The sequence below is a fragment of the Denticeps clupeoides genome, chromosome 13, assembly GCF_900700375.1.
Source record: "Denticeps clupeoides chromosome 13, fDenClu1.1, whole genome shotgun sequence".
Classification (NCBI taxonomy): domain Eukaryota; kingdom Metazoa; phylum Chordata; class Actinopteri; order Clupeiformes; family Denticipitidae; genus Denticeps; species Denticeps clupeoides.
This window is the reverse complement of record NC_041719.1, coordinates 846,932-867,558: the sequence shown is the minus strand read 5'-3', so window position 1 is coordinate 867,558 and position 20,627 is coordinate 846,932. Positions and strand designations below refer to the sequence as shown.

The 20,627-nt window shown below is 51.2% G+C and overlaps 1 protein-coding gene across 3 annotated transcripts in view; it reads right to left on the bottom strand.

The window, feature by feature from the left end:
- LOC114802323 (protocadherin-16-like) overlaps nt 1-13,868 on the bottom strand; it is a 44,248-nt gene extending 30,380 nt beyond the window's left edge. For 2 of the 3 annotated variants that reach the window (XM_029001115.1, XM_029001117.1), the window contains exons 1-2: nt 13,747-13,868; nt 7,854-9,656 (exon numbers count right to left, since the gene is read on the bottom strand). In XM_029001115.1, the coding sequence (XP_028856948.1) occupies nt 7,854-9,635 (1,782 nt within the window). In that variant the 5' untranslated portion in view covers nt 9,636-9,656; nt 13,747-13,868. The remainder of the gene's footprint in view (nt 1-7,853; nt 9,657-13,746) is intronic. The other variant, XM_029001116.1, reaches the window with a different exon arrangement.
- Between the last annotated feature and the right edge of the window lie 6,759 nt (nt 13,869-20,627).

The window sequence follows — 20,627 nt, the reverse complement described above, 5'->3', positions numbered from 1 at the left end:
TCAGTTCGATGCTGGACAACGTCCACACGAGAAAATCTCTCGTAGCTGCTGCAGCACAACCGTGGACGTTGTATGTAGGTCGCGTTTGAGGTTGAAGTTCAGGTTGGAGATCAGGCTAATAACCGTTCTGGTCCCCTGAAACGCAGAAAAAAAATACATGTTCTTGGAGGAAATGTTTGATGTTGGTTTGGGGGACAAAGATCTCCAACCTCATTGAAAAGAGAAGAGGAGAGAGACCTTGGACGGGGAAAGATGCCAGTAGCAGAAAACTCTTCTGAAGTGCGTAACGGCACAGCAGATCCCCGGTGAGCTCGCTGAGAGCACAACCCCACGTCAGCACCGTAATTACACGCGCCGCACGTCCAAGAAAGATAAAAACGAATCAGGCACGTCCTGCACCCACTCCCACCTCCAGCGGCAGGAGGACACGAGCAGAGAAGTGGACTGGTGTCCATGGAAAAGAAGCCCTAACGCGATCCAGATGTCCCTACTGAGGAGACGAGGGGGAAACTGTGTACAGTCAGCGTAATCCACTTAAAATATAAAATTTCGAGCTGTTATGAAACCCCCCCACACCCCAAAATGCACTCCAGATGAAGAGATACGGGAGCTTCTCTTCTCCTGCTCCCGTGTTGTCGCGATAAGTCGCGTTAAGAGCTCCTCGACGGAGGCCCGCAGCTTTCTCCAGAACGTTCTACAGAACTAACTTGACGCCAGAGAAGCTCTTTCTTCTCGCTGGTCTCCTCCTCCCCTGCCTCGCCTCAGCTGCGATGCAGCCTCTGTGCGTGACAGAGGAAAATGAAAAAACCGCCGGCGCTCCGGGTTCTTGGTACGGATCCCGGCCCGCCTCGGCCCCCCTCTCCCCTCTGCTGTTTCTCCCCCCGCACGTATTTATTTTGCAGCCGCGCTTGCCAGGGAGCGGCGAACTGGTGCATTTGGCCGCGGCGAGCGACTCCGTCTCGGCCTCCCCGCCAGACAGAACGTGTCAGCGGGCTGAAGGACGTCTTGATACGACCCCAGCGTACAAAAGGCCGTTCGGCTCATTCGCGGTTGCCAAACATGGCTGTCACAGCAAAGAACTCTGGGAAAGAAGGCAGTGAGCGGAGGCGCTGAGAGCGAGCTAAGCGGCCTTTTGACTCGGCCTGCATTAACATGCACTAAACGGCACCGATGCGCGTCCATACGGGGGAGGACGACTGTATTTAAGCGGCTAATCCGACATGAAGAGTCAATTCACGTACAATGCGCTTCTGGGCGCGCCCCTGCAGGGGCTCCCGGCTTTCAGGAAGGAGTTTACATCACAAAGGCGACCCGCCGGCCCGCTCTCCTCTCCTCTGGTCAACGCGGCGTCTAGACTCGAGCTCAGAGCGGCTCGTCCGGTCCTGGAGAACCCCGGCGCGAGTTTGGCGCCGCGGTCAGCTGCGTTGTGGTGGCCATGCATGACTGCTGGGGAGGAGAAGGCCCTCTCCTCACCATCGTGATGCATCAGACGTTGTTCCAGTAGAGCTGATCTGGCTTCAGCTCGCTCACGGACTCACCAAACGCTGAATATTTCATCTTGACACGTAGCTAATTAATACCAGCTCCCTTGGTTTCCATGACAACCCCGGCGGAACAGAAACTGAAAGGGAGGGTAAGACAAAGGGAGGGGGGGGGTCTGGCTGGTGGGAAAAGTTCCACTTCTGAAGATCACTTCTGAAAACCAAGCAGGATTCACAATCTATTAGCCGAGCCGGCGATTTCCTCATGGCGTCCGATCGTCAGTGCCCAGCGACGCCCACTTCTGCTGCCAGCTGTGCCACAGCAATGCAAACCAGGAATGATCCTGACGCTCCTCCCGAGACCAGACCACGTCCAGCGTGTCCTCACAAGATCAGCAGCCTGGCGATGGACACGCTTCCTCCACTGTCGGGGTCAAGGTGGAGCTGGGGGAGGTCTGGTTTGGCTCATGCAGTGGCCCTCTGACCTGAGAGAAGAAGACTGCGTGTCCCGAAAAGGCAACATACAGTCGCCCATCAACACATCAATTATCCAGAGAGGGCCTTCAGGACGCAGCTATTCAGAAGCTCAAAGGTGCTCCTGGCTTCATGTCAGATGTTCCGGGATCCAGCGGCTGACTGGAATCAGAGTAGAGCTCCATATTGGGTTACACGGGTGATTTGGGCCAGTCCTGTGCCCGGGGTCCCTTCTGGCTCCACCCTGAAGTCGTCCCTGTATTTTACCTCCAATAAACACGGCGCAAAATGCGTAATGTGACGGAGGTGACAGTGGCGTTAGTGCAGTGACACACTCCAGAGGTCAGACAGGAAAGGGGCTTCCTACCTCACAGGAAGTCGGCGGGGGAGATAAGGCATCCTCTCAGACTTTTCTCAACTTATCTGGAGGCGCGAGAACAGAAAACACTCCCCAAAACTCCAAACACTTTGTCAAGTCAGCCATTTCTGCTTCACGTTGTCCCTTGTTGGCTCCCTTCTCACTTTTCCGTCTACTTGCGGGCGGTGCCCGGGCGGCGTTCGTGATGAATGTCCTCGCATCATCTGATTAGTGGCGAACGCGGATTAAATCGCAGATCCAGGGCTTTTACGGCCCCTTATTTGTATAATTGTGGGCGACTGTAAATCATCAGACTGCAAATCACCAGCTTGGGGCGGTCTCCACCGCGTCACCGCCCCATCGATCTGTCCTCGGGGAGAAAAGGAGTCCTCCGAGGCTGCCGGACGTGGTCACCCTTCTTCTCCGTTACTCATCAGAAACGTGCCGCAAGCGGTAAAACCTTCTGCAAGAGGCTCCGTGACATTTTCTGAGCAGAGCAGCAGATGGCAATTTAGCCAGTTCTCTCCACATAACTTGCAAATAAATTTTTTTAATAGGTTCTTTATATATGAACTGTAAGTGGTGAGTGACGTTGGCGTTTCAGGCCATTTACAGTACCAATTATCCAGAGCAACTTATAGTCAGTAGTTACAGGGACAGTCCCCCCCCTGGAGACACTCAGGGTTAAGTGTCCTGCTCAGGGACACGATGGTAGTAAGTGGGGTTTGAACCTGGGTCTTCTGGTTCATACCCTGGTTCATAACTGGTGTTACCCACTAGGCTACTACCACCCATAATGCCCTTGTCCTGTCCAAACCTGGATTCTTCAGTGAAACTCTTTTTTTTTAACTCCCACCTCCATCTGATTGTCAAACTGATGGGAGCGAATCAGACGGGACCAGCTGCTGAGTGAGCTTTTACCGAATCCTCCTCCATCCGTACAGACGAGGGAGGGACGCCGGGGGCAGCCCGAGTTCAAAGGGCACGAGCCGTAGCAGATGATGGATCTGAGTGTCATGTTGTAACTCCATCCCGGGGACCAGATGAGAATCCAGTACACTTTTGGTCCGTGCCGTCCAGCACTCCATCACCGAGACACAGGAGCCGTCGCAGAAACAGATGTTCTGGCGCCCGTTTTAAAAAGCGCGTCAGCTGACCCGTCACCATCACCTGCTGCCCCGTGAACTCCGCTCTGACTGGTCAAGCAGGGTAAGTGTAACCGATGAGGATCTTCCAGTGTGGGCCACCGCGGATCACCCTGCACTGGGTTGATTCTATGCATGCGTACGCGCCGTAAAGTCACGGAACGTTCCTCCGGGTGACACCTACAGGCCACCTGCCGTCTAAGTGACCGAAACGAGACTGATGGCTGAGTGCAGAAGCCGCCGTGCAGAGTGTGCGGTGCACAGACACGCACGTTGATCAGCCCCGGCACACCAGCAGAATCCAGGGAGTAATTACCCTCCATTACCCACCTTTACAGTCCTAATTAGACGCTTGACTCCGCCCTGGTGGCCGTGGACCACACCGCGCGGCCCGCTATCTCGCGCAGGCCGCTGCTATTTTAAACAGCCGGAGCTGAGGTTTCTGGCAGGGCCCGCGGACGCATTCTTCTGGAAGGGTGAAGCGCTGGATGTGGAGACAATTTGCTTGGTGGTTGCGTTGTTTTGGGCCGGGACGTGCATCTAAATGTATGTATGTATCATTACAAGAAGACCAGGAGAACTGGAGCTGGACATTCCTGTGGAATCACTGTGTCCAATCAGGGACAATCGTCATGTCCTTATTTTGAGCCAAGATGTTCCAGTTCCGCTGCTTCAGAAATAAATGTCATAGAACAGCAGCTAAACGTTCCCTCAATGCATCTGTGCAGAACCCAAGATGTGGTCCAGGACAATAAATCAGGGCCAGGGAGGTGTGAGCGAGGGACGTCAGAGAGAAGATAGAAGGTTAAAGAGCACAGACTTCTGGGAAACGTCCACAGCTGGACGCTGTCGGACTTCCTCCAGGAGAACTGGTTTGTGTTTCTTCCCATTCATTGACTGTCGTCGCTCCCTCTTCATTTTCACGGGGTTATGTACTTCTTGAAGACCTTAGCTAGAGAGACATTGTCCAACCAGAGCCTCTGTAGACATTAGTTCAATAATCTGAGCAGAATCACCCCTTCCTTCCTGTGGAAGACCGATGAGGTTGAAAAAAATGTCTATAATGCATTTTAATGTCATTCTGTGTTAATAGTGGTAAAAACTGCAGGCTGGTCACTTTAAAGTGAAGTGATTGTCACTTGTGATACACAGCAGCACACGGTGAAATTTGTCCTCTGCATTTAACCCATCACCCTGAGTGTGCAGTGGGCACCATAACAGGCGCCCGGGGAGCAGTGTGTGGGGACGGTGCTTTGCTCAGTGGCACCTTGGCGGATCGGGATTCGAACCGGCAACCTTCTGATTACGGGGCCGCTTCCTTAACCGCTAGGCCACCACTGCCCTTTATATTCTATAGGGACACCCTCTGGTTTCAAATGATGTCAAAATACAACCACAAGATTTTTTTGATTTGATATTTAGAAACATATTCTAGATTTTTTTTATTATTATAACTTTTTTTGTATTTTCTGAAATTGTACAAAATTGAATGTCCAGACTTCCACTGGCCTTGAAGTGATGACGGCCGAGTGGAAGTCGAAGTGGATTCCCTTCTGTCTGTGCTGAGTCGCCGCGTGGCTGCACGGTGGACGAGGTGGGGGAGGAACGGCCATCTGATGAACCAGCAGCCATATGGCCCAGCGAGCCGTGCAGATCTGGACATCAGCTCATGTGAGAAAGGCCTGCAGTGAAACTTCTGGATCAAGTCTGACGCACACAAACTCAGATCAACCATATCGGATATTCACCAGAACCCGAAGACCACCACCAATCAGGCCTGACTGAATGAGGGCACTTAACGCTGACCTTCCCGTTCCCAAGAAGAAGACGGCTTTGTTCTTCTGCCAGGTGGGTGTCCCTGTGTGAAGCTGCTGGGCTGTTTTTTGGGGGACAGGAGGATGATGGGGGAAGGGCCGGTGTTGGCAGTGCTCTGACGGGACCACGTTTCAGGAAGGCTGCCCCAGGAAGCTTCCCCTCCATACGGCACCCTGACGAGCCTCCAGATGTTCGCCAATCCCGCATTACAGCAGGTCAGTTTATAACCATTACCTCACTCCGGTCCAGACAAGCTCTCATCCCAGAAAAAGACCTGCTACTCATTCAGATTTTACTTTTGGTGCTGAGAACCTGTTTAACTAGACCTATCAGGTCAACGTGCAATATGAGCAACAAGCTCCAAACCATCCCAGACCAAGATACCAGTAATGAAGCACAGCGGAGCATCACTTTTCCAACGACTGAGAGCTCCAGTCCGGCCAGCAAGCATTAAGAATTGAGTCTATCTGCATGTAATGTCTTTTCAAGGACGGGGGGGACCTGACAAACGGCTGCCAAGACACGGACAAGTGTCTCTGAAGACAAGGTGTAGGCGGACTTTCACTGCACTACTCTTCAAGCTCCTCAGTGATCGCCTTGACCTCCACATCCAACTGTCCGTCGCTCAGCTCTGCACAACCCTGGACACATGCTAAACCAATACTGGCCCCAAAAATGGACTCCATCATTCAAAAGACTCCTCCCCTCCTGCATTGTGCACCCAGGACCCATCGCACTTCACCTCTCCCCATTCAACGGGCGGAAGAAAGGAGCCCAAACGAAACGCACCAATTATGCAGCCGTACTGCGCCGGGCACAGAGAAGAACTCCTGAATGGCCGGCTGGCCCCAGCGTGAAGTGTTCCCCCGACTGGAAGAAAACTTCCTCCCTGCTGCGACCCTCACAAGCGCATTTTCATCCTTTCATTTCCACGAGGGCTCACCTCCTCAGCTCCGGGCGCCCACAGCGTCAAATAAAGAGGCCAATTTTACAATTCAATGCAACGCTTGTCACGCAAAATCATTAATAACACACATAAACCCAGAGTTCATTTCTAGTAGCCGCTGTAAGAGGATCCTGAAATGCTTTGATGGGCTTATTCATGAACTTAATTAAAAGGTTCCAGCCACCCTCTGATACAGTCCGCCCGTTAAAAATGTCGGTCGGCAGGTCCGAGGCCTGCCTACTGAAACGCACATTTGTTCCGGTCCCCTTGGGTTGCCAGCGCTACGCGGCCCGAAGTGACAAAGCGTCACATGCGGAGAAAGTGCGGAGCCGGGCCGCATTATGATAATCACGAACTGCTGTGCAGGAGATCTGCGGGGAAAAAGAGGTCTGAGCCACTTCAAAATATCCGTTACAACACTTCCATTACAATACTTCCATTGTAATTGCTTTTGGCCCATTGCGTGTCTGGGAGAAAGCAGTGGGAATTTATTGTGAAAAGGTTCGGGGAAAAGGCCCTCAGATGTCTTGCCGGGATGCTTGGATGTAGAGTCGGCCCGTCTACTTCACTCAAACAAAAAAAAACCCAACTGCTGAGCCACAGAGCATAAATATGCGTTTCCAGTGGAACAAGGCATACCGGTACCTACAGAACGTTGTGGAACGTTCCGTAAAACACTGTTTACAAGCAATAAGCAAAGATCAGAACAGTCCAGGGAAAGGATTGGGGTAAAGTAAAGGAAAAAGTCCTTTTACATATGAGCTTTTTATGTAGAGGAAAAGCTTGCACATAGCAAGCTTTTCTTGGTACATGTTCTAGGGGGCGCCTCATGCATTTTCACTACGCTACTCACATCTCACACATTTAACCTCATTTGCTACAAAAAAAAATTTCCCATTGACAAAACTGCGACGTTGATCTCATCAACACGCTTCTGTCTAACAGTTTGTGTTCATGTGTATACGAGAACACAGATATTGGCAGAATATGCATCGAAATAACCTGTAATTCTGAACTGTTGCATTTTTTTTTTATGCTGTTTCGGCAGAAACTTCTCCACAAAGCGGCTGGTGCAGCGGCACTTTGAAGTCTCCAGCAGCCACTGATAAAAAGCAGAGAATGAAAACAAGCGAAAGCTGAACTGAACAACAACCTGAGAAAACAACGGACCCTGATGGGACGTAATCGGGGTCGGGAATGGAGTCTGCATAACGTCAGCTGTTCCAAAATGATCCCAAACATCTTTTGTGGCATTTAAAATGCATGACATTTTTACCCATGAGGCATGTGCATCATCCAGATTTAGAGTGAATTATTTTCTTCAGTAGGAAAAGCCCATTCCGCATTATCTAACAGCAGAGTTCAAGGTTTTTCACTCTTTGACGTCTTGGTTACCTTGGAAACCTTAAGGAGGTGAAGATGAGGACAGCCAATATGGAGCAAACCTCCTGAGCGGGAGGACAGTAGGTGCCTCCCCGCCAAATCACTCCAAGATAAGCACATCAAAACCGCTTTTGTCCGCTCAGCTCCGTTTTTACATGAGCTCACGTTCAAGCTCCTACTAAAATGAGGCAAAGAAGTCACGATATATATAAAAATGACAACACAGATCACAGATGTTAAGTGTCACCTACCTGTAAGAAGCATGACCCAGCTGAAGAGTTCTCTTTGACGGACGCGTTGTAGAAGGTGCTTTCAAAAATGGGTTCATTGTCGTTTATATCCTGCAACATGATGCTGACCACTGCAGTGGAGAACAGGGACGGCTCACCACCATCGGTAGCCACCACGGTCACACTGGGCCTGGGTTCCACCTCGTAATCCACCTGGCTAAGTGTAGTGATGATCCCCGTCACAGGATCTATGCCGAACCACTCAGAGCGTGTCCCTTGGCCATGCAGGATGCTGTAGAGGATGTCCCCATTGGGACCTTGGTCTCGGTCCCTGGCTGTGACCTGCAAGACAAAAGTTCCAGGCAAGATGGCCTCAGGGATGACCTGTGTGTAGGCCTGCTGGTCGAAGAGAGGGGGGTTGTCGTTGATGTCGGTGACCTGGATAGTGAAGGACGACTCTGCCCTCAGGGGAGGGGAGCCAGAGTCAGTAGCCATTACGTGGAGTTCGTACATGTCCCTCTCCTCGCGGTCCAGGATCTTGTCCACACAGATAAGGTAGATGATATTGTCCTTGGTGGTCAGAGCGAATTTGCCATCGCCCCCCTCTAAGGACACATTGACATTGGAGTATTCCCCGTAATCTGGGTCGGTCACAGAGATACGGGCAACATACTGACCAGGCTGGGCACCTTCAGAGATGTGTGGGGAGCCGTCCTCACTGAGGAAGATGATGGTCATGGTGGGCTGGTTGTCGTTGTAGTCCCGGACATGTATGGTAACGAAGGCATTAGTGACCTCAGGCTGTGTGGCGTTATCCCGAGCCTGCACCACCAGCTCATGGACCCGCCTCTTCTCGTAGTCCAGGGGCTTTTGTAGGGTGATGACCCCAGTGCGTGAGTCAATGACAAAGTAATGGTCAGGATCGCTTTGTCTGCGGTTGATTCCGTACAACACAAGTCCGTTGTCCCCTTCATCTGCATCAGACGCAAAAACCTGCAGGATGTTGTTCCCAGGCTGCAGGTTTTCCGAGATCATGGCGTGGTAGCGACTCTGGTTGAAGATGGGGGCGTTGTCATTGATGTCCTGCACTGTGATGTCCAGGATCATCTGCCCTGTCCTCTTTGGTGAGCCACCATCAAAAGCCTCCAAGACGAGTGTGTAGGAGGATCTCTTCTCTCTGTCCAAAACCGCATTAACGACCAGATCCAAGTTCAGTACCTGGCCTGAACCCCGTCTGGGCTCCAGAAGGAAGGCCTGTCCTATGTTGCCCCCTTTTATCAAGTAGCCTTGCGTGGTGAGCTGGTCCTTGTCAGCATCGACGGCTGGCTCCAGGGGAAACCTTGTGCCAACTGCCGTTTGTTCAGGGATCTGGAAGGTGGCCCTGTTTCGAGGAAACGTAGGCGTGTGGTCATTAATGTCATTCACCAGAATGCTGACCGCCACTGTTTCCCCTGCCATGGTGACAGCGAAGAATTTGTAGTGGCCCCGGACTTCTCTGTCCAGAACTTTAGCCGTCTTTATGATGCCAGTGCTCACATCGATGTCCAAGTCACTGCCGACGCCGGTCCCTTCATGATCGGAGATGAAATAATGCAGCGCAGTGATGCCAGGTGGCAGTCCGGCACTAATGTCACCCACTATGGTGCCTGCTGGCTGCTCCTCATCCAGCTGCAACACCAACGAACCGGGAGTAGCTGAGCAACAAATCGATATGAACTCCAGGCACAGCAAAACCAGGGCCAATGCGTGTCCTCCACCAAGCACGTCCACTGACTTCTCCAGACCCTTCCGCTCCATCTTCATCCTGGCAGCTCCTTCTTACACCTTGAGAGAAAAAGAAAGAGGAGTTGGCGTTCGCACCACAAATATTGGACTGAATACCAGGTGAGACGTTGCTGCAAACCGGCCAAAGCCACAAGTAAAGACCCCGAGCAAACCTTCACTTCACATAGGTACGTTTTCATCAAATAACGATCGGAATGCATGAAAGGACTTCCATATGGATGATGGGCTCTGATCCTAACCGCACGCCGTACAGTAGGTCCACTGGACACGCCGTTTTCATCTGTTACTTTCACCTAATAAGTCAACACCTTGTTCTTCCAGCATAGCAGGCTGCCCTCCTTCCAAAACAGAAGAAATGGAAGCCGCGGTCCCAGCACACTTGTCCGGTAATAAAACCGAAAGAAAAGCGCAGAAGCAGCCGTTATTCTCTCCACATTCAATTCCAATTCAATTAGAGGGGGCACGTTTCCCGGGCAAGCGCCGGGTTTCCTCGCCTGGCCTGTAACCGGACCCGCAGGTCCCCGCGTGGACAAACAGCGGCCCGTGAAATGGACACCGCGGGACCCGACAGTATGTTGACAAGCACTTGCAGCCGAAGCAAGGGCCCCGACAGAGGCTCGTGTGAAAGCGGCCGTTTACGGCGCCGAGTGCTCCCACGGCACGCATTTCTTCCCAGCGTTAACCCGAGGAATGTCCTCCATGGCAAAAACGTGCGGAGAGTCGACGGCGGGCCAAAAACCAGGAGAAGGGGGGAAAAGTGCAACTCACAAGCGATCCTTTTCACCGACTTTCAAAGCGGAACGTAGCCGACTGCGACTCAGGATGAAGAGAGGAAACTTGGTCTAAAACGGAAGAACGCATTCAAAGTGCTACTAAGCGGCCCCGTAATCAGAAGGTTCGAATCCCGATCCGCCAAGGTGCCACTGAGCCACCGTCCCCACACGCTGCTCCCCGGGCACCTGTCATGGCTGCCCACTGCTCACCAAGGGTAAATACAGAGGACGCGTGACACCGTGTCACAGTGTGCTGTGCTGCACTGTTTCACAATGACAATCAGTTCACTTTCACTTTCAGATACTCAATATTGAACGGAAGCTCAAGTACACTTGCAGACGTCTAGTTTGTGTTTGCTCTCCAGAGGGCCCAGACCTGGACAAAAAGCAAAACGTGATGGACTTGTACTCCAGCCACTATCTTGGTGGTCGTTGGCTGATCATCACATGTTAACATTTACATTTACATTTACAGCATTTGGCAGACGCCCTTATCCAGAGCGACTTACAACGTGCTTTCAAGTTACCATCGATGAAGAGATCAATTCCGGTTCACTAGGACCCCAACTATGAATACATCTATTTTATTCACTCTATCGTAGATTCTGTACACAAAGTTCGACAACAAGAAAGTTACAATTTAATCTAAATATTCTCTAAAGAGGAAGGTCTTGAGCTGCCGTGTGAAGGTGCTCAGTGACTGAGCTGGAAGTTCATTCCACCACCGAGGGGCCAAGATGGAGAAGAGTCTAGATGAGCGTCTTCCTTTTACCTTCAGAGATGGAGGGACCAGGCGAGCAGTACTGGAGGCTCGGAGTATACGAGGTGCAGTGCGAGGTGTAATAAGGGCTGTGAGGTAGGATGTTAAAGGCAGCTTTTCCGGGTCATTCTGCAATACGTTCCTGGGCTTCATAGTGAAGCTAAGCAGCTAAGAAGGCTCAGCACACCATGACACCTGAACCCTCATGTTTAATTGTAGTAAAATTTGAAGACACCTCTCTGGACCACACAACTCAAATTGTGATTCATACATGCATCCATAAAAGGTGCACTAAAAAAAAACTTGTAACTATTTTGCTGTAACGACTGTTTTTGGGCCTGCCCGGGGGTGAAAATGGGAGGCTGCGTGTGAAACATTTCCTGGGAAGCCCACAAGAAAACATTTGTAGAGGCTGCTGAAGGGCTGCATGTGATCACAGCAGCAGGAATATCTGGGCGGCGTTTCTCCACGTTCTCTGGGCCGTGTTTTAGTGAAGTGAAGTGATTGTCACATGTGATACACAGCAGCACAGCACACGGTGCACACAGTGAAATTTGTCCTCTGCATTTAACCATCACCCTTGAGTGAGCAGTGGGCGGCCATGACAGGCGCCCGGGGAGCAGTGAGTGGGGACGGTGCTTTGCTCAGATTCGAACCGGCAACCTTCTGATTACGGGGGCGCTTCCTTAACCGCTAGGCCACCACTGCCCCAACGTGACCTCGTCACAAATGAGCCACCGGCATGCGTCTGGGTGAATATGCCAGTATGACAGCAGCTCTTGCAGCGTTTTTTGATGCCGTAGTCCATGTACGTGCTGTTGCATTAAGATGATCAGACATCTGATCAGTCATAAAACGGTGGAAGTGAAACTGCGCGGCGTGTAACGCACGTACGGTTGTGGGGCGCTGCGTCTGGACTGCGGTGACTCGGCAGAGGAACAGTAGGGCTCCAGGCAGTCTGCCCTCCGTCTCTCTCTCTCTCTCTCTCTCTCTCTCTCTGGCTCCGCTGCATTGTAATTGGGGGCTACTGGAGGCCTGCCTGCCTCCTGCATACAGGATTCCGATGCTAATTTCAGACCGTCAGACACACACACACACACACACACACACACAACATCTCGACCAAAGAAGGCATGCACCAAAACTCGAACAGGTAGTTCAACTCCATGCTGTTCAACTCGCGGTGTCAATACATAAAGAGCAGCTGCATCCACTCCAGACGCCGCCATCCACGGCTGCGCTGCTCTCCTGGCGTCTGCAGAAACCGCACCGTCCTGCCAGTATGGAAGTTCTTGGGAGGAGGAGGAGGAGACCTTGTTTTTCTTCTCTTGCTTCACTTTTTTTTCCAAGCGGACGTTTGAAATCTCAGAGTGGTGCGGCACCGCCGGATGGTGCTCCGGCCCCGAAGACCCGGCTAATGCCTGCAGCAGACGGGACGGGGTTCCGCCGCCCTCCTCGCTTCACGGTGAAAAAGATCAAAAGACAAGCGGCAGGAGCCACGCGGGACGACTTTTCCAGAAACGAGGCTTCACATTCCGGGCCGCACTTCCAGCTCATTCCTGTAAAACTGCTGCTCCCAGGATGAGGAACCCGGCAGCACGGACTCCACGGAATGCAGAAGTTCTGATGTGGCACAGTCACTACCTGACACGCCACCCCGGGGTCGAAGCCGTTTGTGGTCCGCAGGGATGGATTTACATTTACATTTACAGCGTTTACCAGACGCCCTTATCCAGAGCGACTTAGTCAGTAGTTACAGGGACAGTCCCCCCCTGGAGACACTCAGGGTTAAGTGTCCTGCTCAGGGACATGATGGTAGTAAGTGGGATTTGAACCTGGGTCTTCTGGTTCATAAGCGAGTGTGTTACCCGCTAGGCTACTACCACTGGAGTAGGATGGAGAGGCGATGGCTTAACCCTTGGACGGCCATGAAAGCCTCTGCAGCGGCGGCCCGCAGCTCCGTCCAGGAATCTGACAGAACTACGGACTTTTACTGTATTCTTCGCAAGCTCCATAAATTTCTCTGGGTCCAGCAACTAATAAAAAATGGTCTGAAGCGTGCAGCTCCTCACCTCGCTCGTACGGGCCCATCATACTTCCATCATCATCAGGATTCACTTATAATCATCATCACGTACAAATTACAAAGTAAAGTTCAGTCAAAAACTGTTAGTTGGCGACTAAAGACGATTCCACGAGGTCACGACCCCAAACCAAAATTTATTACGACACGACAGCGTCAGTCAAACACATGGAGGCACCGTGCTGTGCAGATTCTTCCAGAACGAATATTAATTACTGCCACCTTCTCAGGACGACTGGGACACAATAGCCCAGCATTCCTCGTGGCTGACAAAGGAATTCCTTGGATAAACCCGCTCAGGGAGCGATGCTCAGCAGGCTGGAAACATCTACAAGGACAAGCCAGCGATGACAGGGGGACGTGGGTCCAGATGCGACCACTCACCACTAAAAGCAGACGGATGAGAAGCTGCAGCAGGTCCTCTGCTCCATCACGTTCTACAGACACTTCTACCAGCATCAGAACCAGCAAGTTCCCAAGTTCTAAGCACGAAGTTCAAGATGAAAGCCTCACCTGGAGTCGCACTTCTGAAGCCACTTCTCCGCGTTCCCGCTCCAGTGGGCGCTAAATGACACCCATGTCGCCCCCGAGTTGACAGTTTTCACGCTTTCGGTCCGTTCCTCCCGCTCCTCTCCGCGCCTCTCCTCCTCCGCTCTGCCCGCACGCCGCTCGACCGACGCCGGGCTCCGCCCCTCTCCGCCCGGACACGCCCACAGGGGGCGGCGCCGCGGGGCTCCGACGCGTCCGGCTGGACGCGACTCTGGTGCCACCAAGCTCAGGCCGACGGGAGTAGCACAGACGGATTCCACAGTACAACATTTTACAGAAGAATTACGTTCCACCTGCTGCATTAACAAAGTCCACCACGGAAACTTCAGGAGGAACAAAGATGGATGAGCGTGGGCCAAACAGCTGGGCGAGGAGAGCATAAATATTCCCTCACAACAGCACTTCCACGCATCTGGAGCCGTTTCCAGTCCTCTCCCGGTGGAGCTTCCCTTTAATCCTCAACCTTCGCTCATCCCATCGGTCCTGAGAGACAGAACCAGTCAAAACCGTTCTGTTTACTTCATACGATCCAGACGGCGTCCCGACAGCCCTCTACAATCAGTAGTTACAGGGACAGTCCCCCCCTGGAGACACTCAGGGTTAAGTGTCCTGCTCAGGGTTTGAACCTGGGTCTTCTGGCTCATAGGCGAGTGTGTTACCACCCGCTACAGAATATCTACATAACTACTCTGATTCTCTGGATGCGAGTGGGTTCCTGCAACACTGAAAACTGTCATGAAGGCCTGGTCACTTCTGGCTTTTTTTTACGATGATTTATCTGTCCCCTGACCATCCTGCCTTTGGCTGAAGGTGCGACCCGCACCTACGCGTTGGAAGCCGGGAGTTTTTGGAGAACCGCATGCGTGTGCATTTTATACAAATCCGTAACTGAAAACCGGACTATTTCTGGCAACTTTGCAAAAATAACTTCGGCCTTTAGAGTCCTTAAACACACCTCAGTTTATTCCTAGACTTGGGTAAATGTGCCGTTTATTAAAATTCATGCGGCTGCCAGGAATGATGAAGCAGGGTCTTGTGCTGCTACAGATGAAAATTACAAATTTCAATTTTAAATTCCCACGGGGAGGTGCACCGTGTCCCTCCTTGCTCTGTAAATGCCCTCGGCCGCTCGCTTGGCTTTAGAAAACCAGAACGTGTGTAGTTGGTTGCTAGGGCACAAGCCATGGAGACCAAGAGGCCAGAAAAGGATCTCGGCGAGCAGTTGGTTTTGAGCAGATGGGTGATTCATGGCGATGGCAGAACCACAGCTATGTCCTGTAGAATTTAAAATATCTGCGTGTTATTTATTGATTTGTTTGTCCTGCTGAGGACGTCCCTCGGGGCCCTGCTTGTCTTCGCATATTTATTTTATTTACTGAGCTGCATTTCATTAAACGTCAACTCACTTCTCACTCGCTTACAGGCGGGTTGAGTCCTCGCTGTCCTCCCTGTTGACTGGTTGGAGATTAAATGAACTCACTGTGCATCACCACATATCCTCAGTGTTTAACGTCCTGCCAAGTTCTGGTGTGTTCCACATTCCTCACAGAGTTTTTAAAAGGGCTGATGCACCCCTCAGTGATTACACGTAAAATGGACCTTCCATCGGCTGTTTACTGCCTGCATGCTTGTAACTCTGATTAGAGGTGTCTATCAGGGCAACATATGCAACCAATAGAGTTGAAAGGCGAAGGCGGAAAGAGGACAAATCATTCTTTACTGTGTCCTTTAACCTTGTTTTCCGAGTTCAAATGATGAGAGGAGCCCAAAAGCCAGACTAAACCTCTCCACATAAAACAGCCCCTAGCCTGGGGTATCTGCATGCATGGTGTATCTGTGGTATCTGCAAGCATGGTGTATGTGTATCTGCATGCATGGTGTATCGGTATTTGGTTTATCTGCTTGCATGGTGTGTGTGATTCTGTGGTATCTGCATGCATGGGGTATCTGGGGCATCTGCATGCATGGTGTGTCTGTATCAGGGGTGTCTGTATGCATAGTGCATCTGGGGTATCTGCATGTATGGTGTATCTGTGGTATCTGCATGCATGGCGTATCAGGGGTGTCTGCATGCATGGTGTATCTGGGGTATCTGCATGCATGGTTTATCTGTATCTGGGGTATCTGCATGCATGGCGTATCTGTATCAGGGGTGTCTGCATGCATGGTGTATCTGGGGTATCTGCATGCATGGTGTATGTGTATCTGTATCTGCATGCATGGTGTATCTGGGGTATCTGCATGCATGGTGTATGTGTATTTGTATCTGCATGCATGGTGTATTACTATCATGGGTGTCTGCATGAATGGTGTATGTGTATCTGTATCTGCATGCATGGTGTATCTATATCAGGGGTGTCTACATGCATGGTGTATCTGTGGTATCTGCATGCATGGTGTATGTGTATCTGTACCTGCATGCATGGCATATCTGTATCTGACCAATTGACCATTAGGACCAGCTCTGTAAAGCTACATAAGGTTCTTTTTATTTCCAAGAGTCGTCAGCAAGCGGTGGCCACCTTGAATCAAAACCTCAGTGCAGAGCATCCAGATGGCATGGGTGCAAGCCAGAGTCAGCCCTCGAAATGGAAAAGCAAGGTGGTGTAATGGCGTCCGGGTCTGCTGCACCGCTTTAAGGTCAGACTGAAGTCCACATCAGAAACCTTGTGGCCTTTGTAATTATCTCGAGATGCTATTTTAGTGATATTTGAATCGGGACCAGTCCACGGTTGCTATGGAGCAACTGGATGTCCGGAGCAGAAATAATAAACAGTTGTCTAATAGCTGCCCTGACACTGTAGGGGTGAAAGGACCATGATGAAAATGCTGGGTTACTTCTGCCAGAATTGTACTTATCAAGCAGGAGTTTCCAACCCAGCTTTAAAGGGGAAAGGAGACCCTCCAACTCCACATAGCTTGGAAGCAAAGTGAGCAAAGATGGAGGTGCTGACAGTTACATGCCAGCAACCACCACCAACAAGCTGCACGTTTCATCATTACATGCCTGCAACATCAGGTGGCCTGAGAAGATCTTCACTGGCAACTAGAACCCCACCAACCAAGATGGGAGGAAGCTGAACTGGGACGTTTTTACACAAACCAGATGACAAAAACACAGTGTGTTGGAGGGGAATCCACCAGTGGAAGGAAGCGCCGGGACACCAAGTCTGGGTCGTGGTTGCTGCCACATGCTACACTTTACAGGAAGCAGTGTAAAAAATGAAATGCATGTTTTTATTAACGTCCTTGATGAATGTATGTTTCTGCCATTTTTTGGGTCGTTTTGTTAAGAAAATGTCCTGTGGGAAAATTTGCCAGCTCACACAGGAACATTAACCAGAAGTGTCTCTTCTACATGTCCCCGAACCTCCGGAACTGCTCGGATTGTGTTTACTCCAGTTTGGGGGTTCGTGGACGTGAGAAAGTGGAGCCCTGACCTGAGGCAGGGGGCGTCGGCGCCGTGGTAACTCACACCTGCCCTTTAATCCGAGTGCGGTGAAACACAAACACTGTTCCCGCACTGTCCAATCAGCTACTGCAGAGGAGCTGCGAGGGCAGCGGGGGAGTCGGATCGGGTGAAGGGAACAGGGGGACCTCGGAGCATCAGGTTCACACGTGGTTTTTATCAAGGACCGAACGTCTCTCTCCGTTGTCCTGTTGTCCTTGTCTTCAGACGGTCCTGTTTTATTGGGCCACTGGTTCACACAAAGCGACAACATTGGTGGGGCAGTGGTGGCCTAGCGGGTGAGGGAGCGGACCCGTAATCGGAATCTTGCCGGTTTAAATCTGCCGAGGTGCCACTGAGAAAAGCGCCGTCCCCACCCACTGCTCACCAAGGGTGATGGTTAAATACAGAGGACACATTTCACCGTGACACCAGGTGCTGTGCTTCACAATGACAACCACTTCATTAAAAAAAAAAAAAAACAGGATGTGGTTTTCTGTGTAACTACACACCCAGAAACTTGTTATTACTCGTGACATCCGGAAGAGGAACTTTAATGATGTTTTTTTAAAGGAAGTTTGAAAGGGGGAGGAGCCTGTAGACATGATTGACAGCTCTCACTCGCCAAACTTTTTTATTCTGGATAATTTAAACCCCCCTCCTGTTAATACGTGATGTCACAAATGGCCACTACCAAGACCTGCATGCAGAAAGGAAAGCTCCGTAAAAGACGGCAAACAGTGAGTTAAAGTGACTAGAATTGAAATGAAGCGTCGAGGTTCCAGCTCCCCGCGAGGCCTGCTCGCTGCCGAACCTCATTACTGGTTTCTGTTATCTGGAGATGTTGGGACAGGAAAATGAACGTTTCCTCCACGTTCTCCCGCGCAGGGTTGGGTTTCATTTGGACCGAGACCTGCCGCTGTTGTGTGAACGGCCTGCATGGCTTCAAAGCGCCGTCTATCGGACGCCAGCATCAGACTCGCCTTCTCTGTTTTCACAAGATGTAGATATGAGGGCGGCCATGAGTAAAGGCCTCCACACACACGTCCTTTGTGCTGTTTCCCAACACAAACTGCAGCCAGAAATAGTGACATTTGTCACTTTCCATTTGTAAACTCGAGCCCTGATTCCGAACCGACAAATGAAATAAAAACGGAACGGAAGATGAAGGACGAATCAGAGGTCACATGCTCAATCCAGGACCTTTGTTCTGCGTTTAAATGCTGACACTTGCCAGCAGAGGTGATGGATTTCTGCTCCAGGGCTCCTCAAGGCTGGAAAACGAAGGGAAGGCCGGAAGACCCCGCCCTGCTGCCCCCACTGCTTTCTGACGGGCTGTGTCAGCGCTTCCTTATTCCGAACGAAGGCTTTGTCTTCTTCAAGATGTCAGGCCTCATTCTTGTTTCACTTTGTCCTCTTCTCTACTTCACTTTTATTCTTCAAAGTGATGTGGAATTAGAAGAATGTGGGAATATTCTGGGTACGGAATGCCGAGTGTTCGCCACCACAATGCGGCCGCTCGGTGAACGACGCCTGCTTTTGTAGCAGGGATCAAAAAGACGGACACGTATTGTCTTTGCAGAAAGACATTCCTGGCTACCATTAGACCACTTGAAGCCCCGGACCCCACAGGAATAAAAAGTCGTCCCACGATTTGGACATTTTTTTTTTTATTATTCAGATAAACTGAGTTGGCGTCATGGAAATTCCTGATTCTCCCACACTAATATGCTCAGTCCCAGCGCTCCCAGCGCTCCCAGTGCCACAGTCTTTGTCTGGGAGCTCATCATGGTTGAGCTGTTTTCACCGGCGGGCCACACCGGCGCTTTTTTGCTATAGAACCTGCGCATTTTACCCCGCCTGGCCTCGGCTGCAGCAGATCTCTCCCTCGGTCCGGCCCCGTCTGCTGCTGTCATTATGAAGTATTGGAGCGGCCGGAATATTAAACAGATTTGAGGGCTAATGTGACCCGCAGTGTGCTTTCCACAGGCCCGCCTGGCACGCCACACAAGAGCTGCTTGGCTTCGCTCTCCTCTTCATAAACAATGGGCAGAAGCAGAAATGTAAATAATTGCCTGGTTAACCTCATGGAAATGAGCTCCACATGAAGCTCTGCCTCAACAACGAGGGTCCCGTTCGGGCCTGGCTTCACTCGAACGTCCAACGTGAGGTGACGTTAAAACACGCTCACGACTGGTTTATTAGAACTCCACACCAGACCTGCATGTTCCACTTTTTTACCCCAGTTCTGAGGCAATTCACGTCAAGTAGACAGGCTCAACCAGTCATCATCGTGCAAGAAACAGGATGATGGAAGATCTGTGGGGGATAAACTCATTTCTTCATTTACAGTCAACTGATAACTCTGTAAAGATCTGATCACAATACAAAAAGTACAACACGTGAATGATCTGTAGTCTGACGTTAGATGAAACCCAAGTTCTCTATACGTCTAGATCTGCTATATCTACTGCATCCCATCCCCTGGAACTAGTGGTCCACAACCCTCCACTCCAAGATCCATTGGGTGGTAGTAACACACTCGCCTATGAACCAGAAGAGCCAGGTTCAAACCCCACTTACTACCATCGTGTCCCTGAGCAGGACACTTAACCCTGAGTGTCTCCAGGGGGGGACTGTCCCTGTAACTACTGATTGTAAGTCGCTCTGGATAAGGGCGTCTGGTAAATGCAGTAAAATGTAAAAATGAAAGGTAAAACCACAACAAAAGTTCCTCGTCCTTTAATCCTGCACCGGCTCCGGAGGCGACCTGCAAATGTCCGCCGCGGCCAACGATGCCGATGTCTCACATCTCGATATAGCTGTCGAGATTCAGACCATTAACCAGAGATACAAGCGCGGCCTCCCCTATCATGGGATATTATCATAATTCCGAGTTCTTGCGGATTTCCGCTTCGTCTGGCAGGGCCAGCCCGGCTGGACGTGTCACGTCCGTTAATTCGGCTGATTTTCTCCATATATTTTATTTTTGGCGCAGATTGTCGCGGCCGTCTGCACTGCCTCAGGCTACATTTTAAATATGGAGCCGGTGCGCCGCGTACGTCTCAGTACGCCAGGTCCAACGATATCTAATCTCTCTGTTAGTCCGCCAAGGACAGGATCCCATTTCCGCCGGTTCTGGAAGAGATTCGGGGTCGGCGAAGTCAGCCAGGTGAACGCTCTGACCGCTGCGTGAACACGGTGTCAGGATCGTTGTACAGTTCAACGCGACAGGTCCACAAAGTCTGCAACACAGGAAGTGAGGTCCACAATGCTGGACCCCGCCGACCTCCACCGGCGCCACGACTTCTGCAAGCTGTGGAACGTGGTTCTGGTCACGTGGTGAACGTGGTTCACATTCGCTTGCTGATCACCTGCGTGTTGGTGTAGGGCGTGG